The sequence below is a fragment of the Erpetoichthys calabaricus genome, chromosome 10 (assembly GCF_900747795.2).
Source record: "Erpetoichthys calabaricus chromosome 10, fErpCal1.3, whole genome shotgun sequence".
Taxonomy (NCBI): domain Eukaryota; kingdom Metazoa; phylum Chordata; class Cladistia; order Polypteriformes; family Polypteridae; genus Erpetoichthys; species Erpetoichthys calabaricus.
Window position 1 is genome coordinate 91,199,986 of NC_041403.2, and position 18,197 is coordinate 91,218,182.

Below are 18,197 nucleotides of genomic sequence, written 5' to 3' on the forward strand. Positions count from 1 at the left end.
GGTTGCTGGTTCAAGTCTGAGTTCTTTCTATTTTGAGTAGTGATTTGCTGTTATTATTACTATAATATAATAAAAACATACATTTTGATTTGAGTCTGTAAAACCCAGTGTAAATTTTGGCTACGTGTAAAAGTTAATGCTTGTTTTTTTTAATGTTCAGTTTTATTCTGTCGGTAACATTCATGTGGTACAATGAACTTGCCTCTCCCTCTCTGAGTTGATGGCGTTTATCTCCATTCTTTTCACAAGAGTAGCAATGACCACAGTTGGTGCTGTAGTTGATGCCTGCTCAGAACTATTTGTCATCCCGGCAATCAAAGATACAATGCCCCGTGACCACTATCAGACTATCATGAGGCATTTGTGCTTTAACAACAAAGACACCCATGCAGAACATGTGAAAAACGACAGATTTGCTGTGATCTCAGACATCTGGCAAGGTTTTGTTGAGAACTTTGTTTTGAGTTACAACCCAGGGAAACATATTACTGTTGATGAGCAACAGTTTCCAACCAAGGCCCATTGTCCTTTCTTGCAATGCATCTCAACCAAGCCCGACAAATTTGGCATAAAATTTTTGGATTGTGGCACATTTGGAGACAAAGTACATGTGCAATGCCACTCCTTATTTAGGAATAGATCCCAGTCGTCCCACTGGAAAAAGACTTTCCGAAACTGTGGTCATAAAGCTTAAGGAGCCTTTTCTGAACAATGGCAGAACCGTAACAACCTACAGCTTCTTCAGATCGCTTTTGCTGACTAATAGACTTCTTGGCACCATAAATAAAATGGGATAGGAACTTCCACCTGCAGCTAAAGTCACTTTTGTATGTGAGCAATTCTCCACGCTAGTGTTTAGATCTGGCAGTGCCATGCTGATGGCATATACACCCATAAAGAAGAAGCCTGTCTGCATTCTTAGTACCATTCACCATAACGCAGAGTATGGGCAAGATTGAAAAAAAAAAAAAAATGTTCAACTAGATACTTTATTAATCCCCAAGGGGAAAGTCACAGATGTCATAGCATTTTCAAATAATGATGTTTTCATGCATGGATGTTTGTGTGCATGCGTGAGAGAGGCAGAGCCAGATTTGATGTCATTCAAGTCGTTACTGAAATATAAAATAAACACTTTTGCAAAGGTTTAACAAAACAAGTTTGCTTTTATTCAAAAGTAAAACTGAATAATAATAATTCTCTTGTGGACTTCCCTCTTCATGTCTGGAGACTGATCGGGCCATTGCAAAACCTTGATTTTGTTTTGCTACAATGATTTCTTTCTCGATTTGTATGTATGCTTCAGATCATTGTCTTGTTCCAAGACCCAATCACGGTTCAGTTTCAGCTTTCTGGCAGAGGCAATCAGGTTTTCAGCTAAAATGTTCTGACATTGAATGATATTTATTATGCCACTGACTTTAACAAAAGCCCCTGGACCACTGGCAGCAAAACAGTTGCAAAGCATCAATGAGCCACCACCATAGTTTCATGTGGGTATGAAGTGCCATTCTTTGTATGCAGTCTCCGTTTTTTCACCAAACATGTTGATGATGGTATGCTGGGCCTAAAAGCTCAATTTTTTTTCTGACCACAACACAAAATTCCTGTTGTAACTTCTATGTTGCTTGGCAAAGTTAAGACACTGGGATTTGTGATATGGTCTCAGGAAGGGCTTATTTCATGGAATGTGTCCAGAAATCTTCTGGTCATGAATGTGATGCCTCACAATTAATTTTGAAACGGCGAAATCCCAAGAGTCAACTAAACTTTGCAGTTGTGAAACTGCTATTTGGGCTCCTCTTTTCCTCTCTTGGCATCCTTCTAACTGTGCATGGAAGCAATATGCAAATATATCCCATTCCTGGCAATTTTTCAACAATTTCATCCTTTTCAAACTTCCTTTATTATAGCATTGATTGTGCTTACTGATAATTTAAGTTGAATACCTATTTGTTGTTCCTAATCTGTGATGATGAACATCCCTTTTCTCATTTGAGATAAGAGCTCTTTGGTTTTACCCATATTGATAGATGACAAAAAGGAATTTACCTGTGTTTTACCTCATATTTTACCCCAGTAGGACAGGAAATGGTCATAAACAACAATAAAGTTCCTAGACTCTAAAAACAATATTAAGAAACTTTTGTTTCCCCAAACATATAAATTCCTTTAGATTGATTTATGGTATTCTTCAAGGGGGGCGGCACAGTGGCGCAGTGGTAGCACTGCTGCCTTGCAGTAAGCAGACCAGGGTTCGCTTCCCGGATCCTCCCTGCATGGAGTTTGCGTGTTCTCCCTGTGTCTGCGTGGGCTTCCTCTAGGTGTTCCAGTTTCCTCCCACAGTCCAAAGACATACAGGTTAGGTACATTGGCGATCCTAAATTGTCCCTAGTGTGTGCTTGGTGTGTGTGTGTATGTATGCCCTGTGGTGGGTTGGCACCCTGCCCGGGGTTTGTTCCTGCCTTGCGCCCTGTGTTGGCTGGGATTGGCTCCAGCAGACCCCCATGACCCTGTGTTAGGGTATAGTGGATTGGACAATGACTGACTGACTATTCTTCATTATGTTTTTAACAGAATAAACTATTCAGAAAATAAAACACCTTTGCAGTAACTATTTTACTAAATTAATAGCCATTTTTCTTGACATTTATGGAAAATTGGAATCATTATATGCAGTATATTATAGTGTTTTTGCTCGCCTTCCTAAGGGGTGCCAGTAATTCTGGAGTTGACTGTATATTAGTCACTTTCTCTGAAAAGAATGTGCATTTAGCTCCTGCTGGTTTAAGCTTCCATTCAACAGAATGAGCTAGGTGCAAAAGATGGTCAGTTGTTGTAAATACAGTAGATTACTTAGATTTCCTCCACCATAATTTATCATTTTGGAGAAATAGGACCATCTCTCTCATCAAACTAAAATTACAACATTGTCTCAGCTTTACAAACTGCCTCTGTATTCTGTTGTATTACAGTTGTTGTTTAAAAAAAAATAATAAAAAAAAGACAAAGAATAGAAAAACAACCTAAAATATAACATAACCTAAAATTGTCAGCCTTCATATTTAATTTGCTAGTTGTTTTAGAGCAGATACTAGAGTAAGACTGATTGTTATATTATTGATGACTATATTATTAGATTACAGATTATATTAGAAAAGGTTCCAACAACTGTGCTATCAAAAAACCTCTGAAAAATGTACTTTTCTTTAGTCCTAGTAAGTGGCATGTAACATTAAAGAAAAGACAAGCAATGAGTGAATATACCAATACCCTGAGTCAAATCATTTTCAAGCCCACAGAAGATAACCAGGACTAATGTGTGACCTGCTTTAAGCGTTAACTGGGTGATATGTTAAGTAAAATCAAAAGATCCAAAAATTCTGTAGCTTTTGTATCACAATAATTACCTGCATGAAAGTTGAAGTCACTTGCTATTATTGTCATAACTAATTATTATAGTGGATTGTAAATTAGAAAATTCATTAATAAATGAGGCATTATATTTTGGTGGTCAATATATAGTTAGAAAAAAGGAATGTTGTACACCTGTAATAGCATTGAGGGTTCAAGAAAAATGGTATCTGCGTAGAAAATAGAGATACTTCTGTAAGATGTTTCAAGCAGTAATCCATGACTTCCTCTTTCACTGTGTCACTTGGATATAAATATTAGGTGGCACAGAAACCAAATTCCATTATTCATTCATCAACATGGGGAAGATAACAGGACATATAGTTCAATAGGGAAAAGTTTGTTTTAACACTCATTAGTGAGGGAATGGTTATAAAATTAACTACTTGCCTGAAAATACCCATATTTACAAAAGTTCCAATCAACGGGAACTGTTACCAGCTTTCCTGCAAGAAGATCCAAGTTTACTTTGCCCCCATGTACAATGAGTAGGACTGGAAGAGAGGTTAAAAAAAAATCCAAAGGATCACATTCGGAGAAAAATAGAAAAAAGTAGCATCTTGGGGTCACAAAGTTTCCAAAACTGCCATCACAGTGCCAACAGATTATTTGGAATGCATGCTAGAAAAAAGCTATTCCTGTCATTAGCAAAATCCAAGTACTGAAATTTGTAGTTAAATACTACTGGAACCTTTATTGGAGCCATGTTCTGTTCCCCTAAAGGCAGAAAAAAAACAATGTCATGTTTCTTGAGAAAGCAGTTTAATTGTGACCATTTTTGAACCCACAGTTGAACTTTAGGAATACCAGTACCTTGTAACCCAAGTGAACAGAATAAAAGGTTTCACTAGTGTTAATTCAGTTATAAAGGGTTCTGTAATAACCAATTAACATGTTAAGGAGAAGGAATTAAGTATAAGACAAGGGATTTTACCAGTCATTAGGGCGCTGAAGGAACTGCTGAAAACAGTGCTTTGCAGCCATATGTGAATAATAAATTAAAAATCAGTTATTTCAAGTAGTAATCGCCACTGTAAACACTAGTAATACCAAGGCTGTATTTTTACATTACATTAATTTAAAGGTATCTTGATAATAAAAGGTCTTTTCTATTAAAAACATAAAAATTTGTGTGACCCCAAACTTTAGAACAGTAGTGTATATGTATATCATAAATAGCTGTGGCGTTTTGCAGAAAGAGATGCAGCGGTTGTCATATGATACTTGATCATACAGTCAGAAATTTAATTTTATATGTATCTGACAATAAGAATAAGACAGAAGATAGATTTTAAATAAACATCATGCATACTATTGCTACTGCTGTCATCTAGCAGATATGTAGTGCTGGTTAATTTAGTGTTATTTCAGAAGATACTGGAAACTTTCAGTGACATTTATAGTTTTTGTAGACACATATAGAAAAACTGAAATCTGGCCCGTATTGTAAGTTAGACAGTACCGGAAATAATTGCAAGTTTCATAGAAATAGGTGCAATGGTTTTTGCATGATGCTTTAAAAGACAGACAGAATATAGAAGGTTATTTGTATTATATATTCATTAAAAATATGTATTCTACATAAAAAGAAGAATATGTCACTAAAATAGAGAATTTCAGGTGTTTTTTCTGGGCAGTGTGTTACATATACCAATATTGGAAAAAAATTACATTAGTGTTTAAAACAATAATTCCAGGGGCCTTATGTATATCGCTGTGCATAGCAGTCACACTAAAGCATGGTATATGGACAAAAGTGAAAATGTGCATATGCACAAAACCTTGTGTAAGCTGACTTCCATGCACTTCCGCTCCATAAATCCCAGTCAGCATGAAATGTAACTTCATCTTAAAATCGTTGTTTAATTTACTAGAGTTACTCAAATCCCAACGTAACTAAAGTAGCAAGGTAAATGCTTCATATTCTATTTGTTCTATGTGTGTGAATCACTACGTGCTTCTTAAATGGGCTTTCTTTTTCACAGACAGGAGCATGCAGGTACTGATTGCCACACACAATTCATTATATTCATGATATTACAGCTCTCTCAACATTTTAGAATACTAAGATGTGTACTTGATATCATTTTCATGGTGAAATGCTTTAAACTTAACATGGGCGTACAGTGGCACAGCGGTAGCAATGAACCGACGCCCCATCCAGGGATAATTCCTGCCTCCCACGCGATGCTTGCTGGGACATATGTGACCCTTGATGCAATAATTTATTGCAGCAGTACTGTGTGTGTCCAATGTACCAACCCCTAATTCCTGTCCTTCCATTTTCTTTTTCCACATAACTAATCACCCCAAAGCTCTTTGATAAATGTAAAACCAGCTGTAAGCTTAGAATGCTGATTCTTCAGAACTTTTAAGGAACATTGAAAAATTTTCATAATTCGTGTTTAATTATTCCATCCAGGGTCGTGCCAGTCCCAGCAAGCAAACAGTATGAAGCAGGATCAGTCTCTGGACGGGGAGCCAGCTCATCGCTACCACTGTGCCACTATGCCCCCCACGTTTAATCTTTAACAGTATACATTATTTAAATGAAGTTAACAATTTATCTGTAAAATGTAATATACATATTTTAATGCATTTCATCATAAAAATGACATCAAGTATACATCCCAGTATTTGAACAGCACACAGCGCCAAGAGGATAGCTCTTGGAAATCTAAATTAACTTAGAAGCCAGTCATCATCATCTGTAAATACGCACTCTCTTCTATTGAATTGAATCAAATTCCTTTATTGCCATTGTATGGTACAATCAGATTCAATATGCAAATCCTTCATAAACTTGTTTTCCTATAAAATTATATAATAGCATTAATAATAATAATATAACAAACAATGAAAAATATATAGTATAAAAGCATAAGTACAATATGCATGTACATGTAGTGCAGATAGTGCAAATGGTTTACAAAGTGGCTCATATTGTACAATATTACAGTTGTAGTGCAAGTTTACAGTGAGGTAACTGGTATTATAAGTTCAGACAGTTCTACCTGGAGCACTTGATGGACTGATTGAGTGTGTTTATAGCTCTTGGGAAGAAACTGTTTCTGAGCCTCAAGGTCCATGCAGGAAATGCAAGTGTATGCTGGATGGGAGTAGTTCGAATAGACTGTGCACATGAATACCAGATGCTGGTGACATCCCTGAGGCAGCATGTGCTATAAATGCCTTCCAGGGCTTTCCAATCAGCTGCTGTACAACTGTGATTCCAAACAGATACAGTGGATTGAAACACTCTTGAGTGATGCACTGAGAGCAACAACGCTAAAACAGCTATGGTATTTGGAATAGTTTGGCCATTGCGTGCACCATTATATTGTTACGGAATGATTACAATCAAGTGCCTTAAATTTGTAAATGAAATGCAATTAATTTCAATATATTTGATAAATCCTGCCTCATTGAGGTGTATCTGAAAAAAGGAAGACCACACTGAAACGGCACTGCTGGTGTTGCCAGTTTGCAAAACCAAGCAGAAACTTGTGTATGCAAGGTGGGAGGCTACCGTGAAAATGTGCGTGGCGTTATGGCAATGTTAAGTTTTTATACTTCTCAAAGTGTGCATAGAAACGGGTGTACACACTGTTTATACTGTACATGAGGCCCCACATGACTAGAAGTATTGATTACAAATGAATGACAGATGATTCTAATTGCTCAGGTGTTACATGTTTCCTTAACTATCAACAAATAAAATGGTTGTCGGTTTTGTGTCAGCTCCAGCAGTCCACTGCTTATTTTTTCTGTTTGCAGTTTGTGTGTGGGTATTTACTTTACAAAAAAACAAATAAACACTTAAACACTTAACTATCCCCCAAAATATTTTTTGCTGCTGATGGTTAAATGTCTGAACATTATAAAACACTGTCAAAAATTTTAATCAGGTCGTCAGCAAGAAAGCACAGCTTTTCACAACTCTTTGTCATCCTCATCAAGACTGATCAAAGCATTGATGGTTTACCAAAGTATTTACACATTTGGGTTTGGATATACTGTTTAAACAACTTGTACAGGTTATTACTGCTATTTTACTTCACTCATCATATATATTTAAAAACCGTCAAGATGACTCTGAATTAAGATTATAGAAATGGTATTTGGAACTTTTGATTGAATTGAAATCATATTTTACTAAGTAAATGTTCATTTCAATAATTTTGCCTTGAGGTGTAGGAGCAAGTATGAGGCATAAGTAACTTATAGTCTGACTTGTGCCAGTGGGTGAAATTTTTTGGTGCTGTTTTGGTGGTTACTAACCTCCCTACAAGGTATTTAAATGTTTTTTTTATAAAGAATAGACATTGAAATAATTATCCAGTATCATATTCTTTACTTCACATTGTTACCTGTTGCTAAATACTTATAGTGAAATATTTATTTAGATTTTACCTTTTTACTGATAGGTCTGCAAAGTGTGGAGATACGGAGATTTGTGTGCAACATAAATGTATCAGATATAGTACTGATTATCAATTTTGTTTATCTCTGTCACTGTAATCTAATTTACAGAATCAATTATGTAAAATCTAAAAATGTAAGAGTGTACAGTATATTCTCGAAAGTTTATGCATTTGACACTGTACCTTCACCCTAAGTTTATAGTCCAAGGTGTGTTTAAAAACTTAAATAGAATTGCCCATGTAACCTTTGTAAATTTGCAATGTCCTAAAATCAGCAAGTTGATTCAGATTGCTGATTCTGTTGATGATTTTTGTTTAGAAACTGGTCATTTGTGTTCATCTCTAAAAATTCTGATTCTCCACATACAGTGGAGTAGAATGGATTCGCTTCTGATAAAAAAAAGTTCTCAAATTTTGCATTCATGGAGTATGGCACTGTACAGCTTGTGATCTTTGTTGAGACATGACCAGGCACAGTTTAGTTTTATGTACCGAGGCACAATGTTTTACCAAAATTTGAAAGTCTAAGATAGTTTTAAAACTTGTCAGTTTGTGTGCTTGTGTTTTTTTTTGAGTGTGTGTGTGTGCGCATGTATAGATCTATATATCCATTTTACAATGTGTTTTGGGAATTTATTCTAGGTTTTTCTGGAAAACACAGAGAAGCAGAATCAAATAGCAAATGTAGTAGTAACCCCTCAATGACATGCTCAAATTCACTACGGAGTCGCCCTGAATTTGGAAGAAAACCAGGACAACAATTTAAAAGCCTTCACAAGTCTCGCACAGGTGTGAAGTAATACTTTAATGTTCAACTCTTTCTTTGAATATCAGGTACAATTTTTGTGTCTTTATTCGTAGCTTGTCCTATTTGGAATCTACAAATTGTGTATTTTGTGCAGAACAGAGAAAAAATTGTAATAGACATTAGTGCTCACAGTCTGGCAGTGTTTGCTTTATATAGCCAAAGTTTATCTGAAAGAAACTTTGTGGTGGTTGTCTTGAGGTATGTATATTTACAAGATGGAAGGGGGTTTACATCCTAGACTCCTTTGTTTATTGCATTGTTTATCACAGTTTGTTTTATGAAACCTATCACAAAATGTCTAGATGAACTTCACTAGTGAGTGTACGTGTCGGGGCAATAGCTTTTCTGTTTTTGCTTTGAAATCAGTTAATATACAAACACTTAGCAAAAGAAGGATTTTTAGCTCTTTATGGAAAATACCTGTAGTGTTATGTGTTTTTTGAAGTCTTTTCAGGAGTACTGCAGTTATAACTCAAGTTTTAGTTTTGTTCATTTCTATTTACATTTTGTTATTTTGAAGAAAATCACATATTATGCAATTGATGGTTTTATAATCTATTTGTTGTGGCTTATTTTGATATTAAGGAGCATTTTATATACCTTTGTTCATGATACTTAAAAATAAACTGGCTAGCTGGTTCTGCTTAGGACTGATATTCTTTCAAGGTTTGAAACTGGTCCCACTGCAGTTCTTGGGGAAGAACAGGTACGTATGCTGCCTTCTGTACTGTAATGTTTGTGACAAAGGCACAATTTTCCTTGATTTACTCCTCCACAGTTTAAAATTTATAAATCAAGCAGTTCATTTACATATGATTTCAGTCACACCATGGAGAAAAGACAACACTTTTTCAACATAGTCCCTCCATTTCAGGGTGCCATAATGTTTGGGAAATAGTAATGGTAGGTATATTAAAGCAGTCATATTTAGTATTTTGTTGCATATCCATTGCATGCCATGATTGCTTGAAGTGTGCGATTCAAACATCAGCAGGTGCCAAGTATGTTCTTTGGTGATGCTCTGGCAAGCCTGTAATGCAGCCATCTTAGGCTCCTGCTTGTTTCAGGGCCTTGTGCACTTTACATTTTCTCTTTAGCCTATGTAAGGCATGCTCAATTGGATTTAAATTAGGTGACTGACTTGGCCATTCAAGAATTTTCCATTTTATAGCTTTGTAAAACCCCTGTTTCTGATCTGTTGGACTGGCGTTTGGGGCTTTTTCTTTACCGTAGTTAGGATTCTTTTGTCATCAGCAGTGGAAGTCCTCCTTGGTCTACCAATCCATTTATGATTACGAAGTTCACCAGTGTGTTATTCATTCTTAATGATATTCCAGACAGTTGATTTAGGTAATCTGAAAGTTTTTCCAATATCCCTAACAGTTTATATTCTTGTTTCTCAACCTCATGATGGCTTCTTTGACTTTCATTAGCACAGCCCCTGTCCTCATGTTGAACAATTGCAAGTACAGACTCCAGAATAGTTTGTAGGTAGAATCAAGCCAAGATATTTTATGCCTGTATTGGTGAAGCAATGAAACACACCAGAGTAATCACAAACACCTCTGATGCCTCTTTGCTGAAACATTATTGTGCCCTGAAATGGGCATACCATGTATAAAAAATGTTTCTAAATGGTGTGACCGAAACATTTGCAAATGCCTGTAAATGAAAGTCTGTAATGGGCATTTTTATCATGTCTGAATTGTTTCATTTGTAATTTTAAACTGTGGAGGAGAGGGGTAAATCAAGGAAAAATGAGTCGTATCCCAAACATTATGCAAGGCACTGTAAATTACACCATCTGTTCCTTTGCTTTCTTCAGGCCTGATAAATTTCTTTGAGAGCATTTCATTAGGTTGTCTGTCTGTAAAGAGAGGGAAGCAGGAAAACTCACACAGAAGAGTATCTATCTTGTTCACCCCTTCCTCAAGTATCTTCCCAGAACCCCGTGAAAATGTAATTTTCTTGGGGCTAGTGATGTGAATAAAAGTTTTTAATTTTAAATCAAACATAATTATTTTGAAAATCAGCATGGCCTTTTTTCTTTACACCATACAAGTATAAATCACTAGTTCATATTGAATATGATTAAAGAATTGATTTTATTCCTTACTTAAAGATATTAGATTAGCTGCTTACTTTCTTTATATCACTCTGACATTTGTTAACAACCATATGTTACCACATAAAGCAGAGATGTCTTTTTTTTTTTTTTTTGCATAATTATTAACTATGTGGTGACACATAATGATTACATTGTATTTATCTAAATTTAATGTAAATTTAATATATACTGTAAATGTATAATGATGTATAGATCTTTTCAAATCTTTGCAGTGTTGTTTTCACTGTATTTAACTTTTTCTATTTATTACTTATCAGTGGGTTATTCATTATAGTGTTTGGTAATTGTGTCAACTGCAGTCTTGTTTAAGTAAGATACCTGTATCTATACACCCAGCTATTCCAATGCATTCTTCTTTCAATCTGTCCTGTTGCACTGAGCCTTGACTAGGTGTTCTCTCTCCACCAAGATTTCTAGTTCACTTACAGTTTTTATTTCTTGTTTGGCAGGTTTTAATGTGTTCACTTTGAGAGCACTGAAACGGTCTAGGTACTAGTTTGCCCATAACCACTGTGAAATAATGAGGAAAACACTGTATATACTGCTGTAACAGAGTTGTTTTTTCTTTAGTAGCACACCTCATCATCTGCTTGTATTTGAGTGTTTAAAAATCAAAGTGAATGTTTAAACTATCCCCTAACCTGTTCAGTGTAAAGTGTGTGACTTCAGTCTCAGCAGCCAAAAAATGACTACTTTGAAATTGTAGCATTTGCTTAATTAGCCCTTTTCCCAAAATTTGGAAATGGTGCATTGATGGGTAAGCCTATTAGTTAACTCCTATTAATAAACCTGTTTGTTAGTTAGCATATAATCTTCCTCTCTCCTTTTACTTCCAAAAATCAATTTTTGTTACGAAAAGGCACTATGCAACAAAATCATCAAGTTGACAGTGTAATTTTTTGTGGAGGTATTCCTTTATAATTACCAATGCAAGTTTTTAAAGATTTTTTTGCCAGTGTGGTGGTAGTTTCGGCTAATCCCCTTTTTTATACTTAACATTAGATTTATCATTTTAACGATTGTCGGTATACTACAGTATAGAATCAGTCGGGCAGTCATCCAACCCGCTATATCCTAACACAGGGTCACGGGGGTCTGCTGGTGTCAATCCCAGCCAACACAGGGCGCAAGGCAGGAACAAATTTTCGGGCAGGGCACCAGCCCACCGCAGCTAATATAGAATAAACCAGGTAAATTAGCTGTAATCTTATAAATTTAATATTTGTTGTAAACTTAACCAGCCATTTATTTTTGCATTGTTTCAATAAGTGTTTGCATTTTCATTGTATATTAGCTTTCAAGATCTTATGGGGAAAAGCATAAACCTATAGAATTAGATGTAGATTTAAACTTAGTTCATATTGTTAGTCAGAAAAATAAATTGAGCTCATCACAGTTATGTTAAGTTGTGTATATTAATCAGGAGCATGGACCCTTGCATAGTCATTTACCATTAAAAAAGGATCCAGTGTGTTTATTTCTATCAGTGCAGACTCTTGCATCTTAACTCTGTGACGAACATTTGCCTTTCAAAACCCAGTTCCTGTGTCCCTACAAATTGTCTTGAAACAAACATCGATTTTAAAGCAGCACATAAACTTTATGTACTCTTTGTGTCTGATATGCCAGCTAAAAATATACTTACTGCAACAGCTTATAAAAAAATTTCTCTCTTGATAGCTTGAAAATTTTTTATCACTTTATGCTTAATCAGTTGGACAGCAGTAAAAAATCAGGTAAAGATGTTTGTTTTGAGTTTGAACATATAAGGACACCACAGAAGCTTTTGTTTTGCAGTTACACCAGTGTTTTAGATAACTGAAAGAGTTTACCCTTCAACAATGCCTCCCATAAGAAAAAAATACAGGAATGTGAAAAGGGCTAATTGGGACGTGATCTCTGACCAAAACAAACTCAGAATTTACAGGTAACCATCTGAATTTTCTAAGCAGGTGTGCAGGTTTGTTCTAACATTGTGACGTTGCTGCAGCACAAAGTATTAATACAGAGGAACACACCCTTCCCTGCGGTGGGTTGGCACCCTGCCCAGGATTGTTTCCTGCCTTGTGCCCTGTGTTGGCTGGGATTGGCTCTAGCAGACCCCCGTGACCCTGTGTTCGGATTCAGCGGGTTAGAAAATGGATGGATGGAACACACCCTTCCTTTAAGTTTATTTTAAAAAGTATTAAGTATTTTGGCTTTGAAGATAAGATACCCAGAAAGACAATAGCTCCTTCACAAATATGAATGAATTCAGAAAAGTTTTAGTAAAGCAGAATGTTGAAGTAAGATAGTGATCTACTGCATCTTGGAACTTACAAGTAAATTAAACAGATCAGTTTTATTCTTTAGTGTTTGGACATTTGATAGAAATAAACAGTGAATATGCTGGTGAATTCCATGACTTTTGAGCTTGAGTATAACCTGCTTTTCTGTCTGTTCTCTCCTCATTACTTTCTGTAAGCCATCCAAACTCTCCTCTTTTCTCCTATGCTTATAGTTCCCCTTTTCTGCTCAGTGATTCTTGTAAGCATTCTGCCAGCCGGATTATTCTTTAATTTTGTAACATATGTAGTTCTGTTAATGTAATTTGAATGCTGAATTTTAGTGATGGTTTAAGTAAAGTAATGAATGTGGTATCATGTAAATGCTGCAAATTAGTTAGTTCTTGGTTCTTCCCTATGGTTAATTTATATATAATTTTTTTTTATTTTTTTTTATTTTAGGACCATTAAAGCGCCGCAGAGGAGAGGAAGTTGATTTTGAGACTCCAGGGTCCATCTTAGTGAATACAAATATCCGGGCATTGATCAATACACGAACTTTTGCAGCTCTACCATCACATTTTCAGCAGCAGTTGTTGTTGCTGTTACCTGAGGTTGATAGACAGGTTGGTCATCCTTTCAGATTATTTGTTAAAACATTCTCATATTAACATATTTGCAGTTTGTGTGTTCTGAGGAAAGGAGAAATTAGATGACATTTTTAGTTTATTTTTTACCAAGAGTTATGTTTAATTCAGTCTTATTTAGTAATCTATCCTGTTCGTGCAATTAAAAGAATGATATCCATTTGCAGTAATGCCACCGAATTAACTTAAGCACTAGTAGTTTTATCAAGTCAGTTGTAGAGAGCATCTATGAGTTCGCTTGATACTGCATATAGAGAGAATGATGGGGTTCATGTTGTAGTTGAAATTGAAGCCATACTGAACCTTATGTGGGAAGTTGTCTGAGGTAATCAGGAAAAAAAAAAGTTTTCTCAAAAAATATAGTTTTTTGGGAGACATATTCTATTCATAGTATGTCGCCTATCTGTATTTATTGCATTTACTCTTGCAATAGATGCATTTAGGTTTGAACATCAATTACAATCTGTTATAAAATATTGCTTTACAAGTGCCCTGAAGCTTCTTCTAAAATCTAATTCTTAAGTTCCGATAAACAGTGTCACAGTTTGCTATTTACATGCCAGATTCACATCCAACACAAAAGTAAAGGTCATTAAGTTTCAAATTAGAAAGCTCTTTTGGAATCATGTTGCAGGAGCAAGAAATACACGTATGTATTAAAGTTAAAATTGTCAAAGGGGATATAAGCCTTCTGTTTGAGAAGGGCGTCCAGTTTTGTACAGTAAAGTGTTTTTACTAAGAGCAGGTTGTCTTACCAGCAGAGAATGTATTCACTATCTCACATGCCACTTGTACAAAATAACAGTTCATTAACATCAAGACATTGTTTTTATTAATTTAAGAGTGAAAATTTAAACTCTGACTAACCAGTGCAGGATGAAATACGAATATCTATAAATTTAATCCAGGAAAGAAGTTTGTTTTTTTTCTATTGATTTTTTTTTTTTTTTTAAATAAAACGAAACATTTAGGTTATGAAAGAAAAGTTACATTTTTTTTCCTTCCTTCCTGTATTTTTAGGATATTTGGGTAGGATTAACACAAACCATAAATAAACTTTTTTTTTTTTTCCATCTTCAATTCATGCATCACAAACAGAGTGCACAGAGCATTAAGAAAACCTGCTCCCATTCTGTCTGAATCTTTACTGTTGTGCTGTCTCAACAGGAAATACTAACATGATTTCATGGAGATAGTTCCAGAAATGTTAGTATATGCATTAGGTGGATAGTGCATTAAGTAAGCAGAGTGTAACTAGAAGTAGAAAACAGTGGCTATACTGTTGCAGTTTTGCAAGGAAATTCTATTTCTATGCAGGGCAAGAAAGTATAAAGTAAGCTGAGAAGAATAGCATCAGGTGTTTTACAACAGTTATTACATGCAGCATTAATAGCATTAAACTCATGTAGTTCCTTCTTTCGTTCCCTTAATAGATTCCCTCTTGATTTGTAACTCCAGATATAATAAGTGGTAAAAGGTAAATAGTCAGCTATCCCCTGTGACAAACTTGGGGTGTTCCATCTTAAAGCAAGAGCTGTGGTAGGAAAACTGCTTAGACATAACACCTCCCACTGGTATGATGCAACAATCAGTGAAGGTAGACAAAAAAGTATTGGAAGTCTGATGTAAAATAAATATGAAAGGACCAAAAATAGGTGAAAATGGCAACATACAAAAATTTAGATGGGGAAAATTGGTCAGAGCAAGAAAATGTGTAGGAAAGTGCCGGGATCAACCGAAGAATAGAAGAGACGTATTGAATGCGGATCGGGTGCCAGACAAATGTAGTTATGAACAGTGTTGTGGTCATGCTTCTCATTTTGATAGTTTTTGGAACAGTACCAAGCACTGAAGAAAATATTGTCCTAAGGAAGATGAAAAGTCTCTGAGCTTAGTCTTCCGAATAATGCACTATTTTTCTGCTGTATTTTTTTTTTTTTTAAACTAACATTGAAGTGAACGCTTCCTTGTGATGTGCAGTTTTTATATGCTATTCATATAGCACAGCAACCGTCTGCACTGTGTGTTTATGCTGTTTAGTCAAAGTTAAACTGCATGGGTTTTCTTTCTGAAGCCATCACAGGGTCAAAATATATGTTTTTTGTGTAAATAAAGATGTTATGTTGTACAATCATTCAGCCACAGTAAAAGAACAGTTATATAACTTATTCAAAGTCCAATACATACCTGACATACATGTCCATTATGTAGTATACATAAACCTTTCACCACAACAGTATAACAGTATTCTTACCTCAGAAATATACTTCAAAATACTTCCTCATTTTGGGTTCTTTTCCTGATTTAAAGGATAAATTTGATGAGGTTTTCAAGTCTTTTTAAAGCTGTTTATCCTGTCGTGGCAGAAGTTAATTTGCCCTGGAGGACTATGCTGTTAATTAAAGCTGTATTTATAAATTAAAAAATAATAAATGTGCAAGAAAAGCTTTTAAAATTTACCAAACATTAGGGATGGGCATCGAAAATCGTTTCTTGTTGAGAACCGGTTCCCACTGTTTCAATTCCTTGGAATTGCTTGCCATTTTTGCAAACGATTCCCCTATCGATTCCAGTCGCCTCAAATGACGTCACCGCGTTGCGTAGCGTCATTTACCCAGCAGGAAACATGGCGCCTAAGTGGCACAAATGCACAAAAGTTTGGTTATACTTTACGAGAAAGGATGACAACAGGGCAACTTGCAATACTTGCAAAGTAGATATTTAATCAAAGGGAGGAAACACTACGAATATGCAAAAGCATTTGCACACAAAACACGCGATAACCTTAAATGAATGTTGTGTTTTTGATCCGCTCCGGACTAGTGAATCTCAACCCAGCAGCAGCGGTAACGTTTGCAGGTCCTCTCCCATTAATACGGCAGGTAACTAATCAACTAACATTGCATATTATGTTAGCGCGATTTGCCTTATTGCAAAACCTGCTATTATTGTGCATTGCATTTAGATGACCATGATGAGAGAGACAGACAGAGCCTGGCTGTCTCAGATGCTGGCAGTTCTCGCTGCAGTCTACCGGTAGCTTCTCCTTTCACAGAGGCGGGGAAAAGTAAAATGACACAGGCCAGGATAGACGAATGTCACCGAGCAGTGACTAAGTTTGTGGTAAAAGGCTTGCACCCATTTGCCACAGTAGATGCCCCCGATTTTCGGTAAGTGAATGTGTTTAATTGTAGGCTAAGTCAGGGAATGTCAAATTTGCGTGTTCTCCTCTTACCAGATGTTTCATCCGTTTCCATTTCTGAGCTGAAACATGTGTTCAAGGCAGCCATCACTGCAGATGGATGGGCAAGTTTTAGTCAAGATCATTACCTCACAGTAACGCTGCATTATGTCAGGAATGGCCAGGCTCAAAAAAAAGTCCTCAAAACCAAACCAGTGTACCAGGCACAGACAGGGACAGCTGTAGCAGAGGAGACTGATGAGATCTTTGGAGGAGTATGGTATCAAAGACAAGGTTGTGGCAGCCACTGTTGATAATGCGGCCAACATGGATGTAGCTATCAAAATAGTTGATGGTTGCAGAATTGCACTGTGCACAGTTCCATTGGACTTGAGTTGATTGTATTTGTTGCTGGCTGATGTAGTTTTATTTTTGAGTGCTCAGCTCATATATACTTTTAAAAAGGAGAGTGTAAATGTTACTGGACATTCTTGTGTAATTGCCACAGAATAATTTATGTTGTACTTTGTTATTGCTACAGAAGAATATTTATTTTATTATTATTTTACATTTACACATTTTTTTCTGGGGACCCCATGGCACCCCATCGAGGAGCCGTAGGCTGTGGATCTCTTAAGATCTCACTGTTGGGTTTGTAACGTCATGCTACTCCTAAATTTCTATCTTGTTCAAAGATAAGATATAAAACAAAGTTCTAAGTTAATCGACCTGTGTGTTCTCCTTTTTTAAAAATAAGAATCGATAGGAGAATCGATAAAGAATCGAATTGTTAAACAGAATCGAAAATGGAATCGGAATCGTGAAAATCTTATCAATTCCCATCCCTACCAAACATACACTAGCAAAGTGTGCAGCCATATCTTATTTTGAGATACTTCAAAGAATTTAGATTTTTTGGAATCTGGCTTCCTTCTTCATTTGTTTCTTCTATACATGACAAACTCACACTCCACTTGCTAGTTAATAGTAGCTAGTTCAGTTACAGTAATAGTACACTTGCATTGGTACTTTGGTAGTGATTTGAAAACTCTGTATATGATTAATTTGTAGGTGAAATTAAGAAAAACAACCTTTTATATTAAACCCTTCAACATGTCAGGCTACAAAAGGAATTAAACTTTGTTGCTGAATGATTACCAGTATGAGCCTGGTATATATCAAAAATGAGCTGCTACAGAGAGAGAGATGAAACCATTTTTTTAAGCAAACGTCATTCATGGACTTGTTGGAGGCATTTTCAATTTTTTTAAATTAAACTGTAAGAAGGGATCAGATCTACAAGTGCCTAAAGGACAGCTTTATTTAATTTA

The 18,197-nt window shown here is 35.8% G+C and overlaps 1 protein-coding gene across 3 annotated transcripts in view; it reads left to right on the forward strand.

Moving 5' to 3' along the window:
- The window catches only part of asxl1 (ASXL transcriptional regulator 1), a 135,690-nt gene that overhangs the window by 87,983 nt on the left and 29,510 nt on the right, over positions 1–18,197 (forward strand). For all 3 annotated transcript variants that reach the window (XM_028811586.2, XM_051932420.1, XM_051932421.1), the window contains 2 exons: positions 8,481–8,627; positions 13,501–13,664. In XM_028811586.2, coding sequence (XP_028667419.2) covers positions 8,481–8,627; positions 13,501–13,664 — 311 coding nt within the window. The remainder of the gene's footprint in view (positions 1–8,480; positions 8,628–13,500; positions 13,665–18,197) is intronic.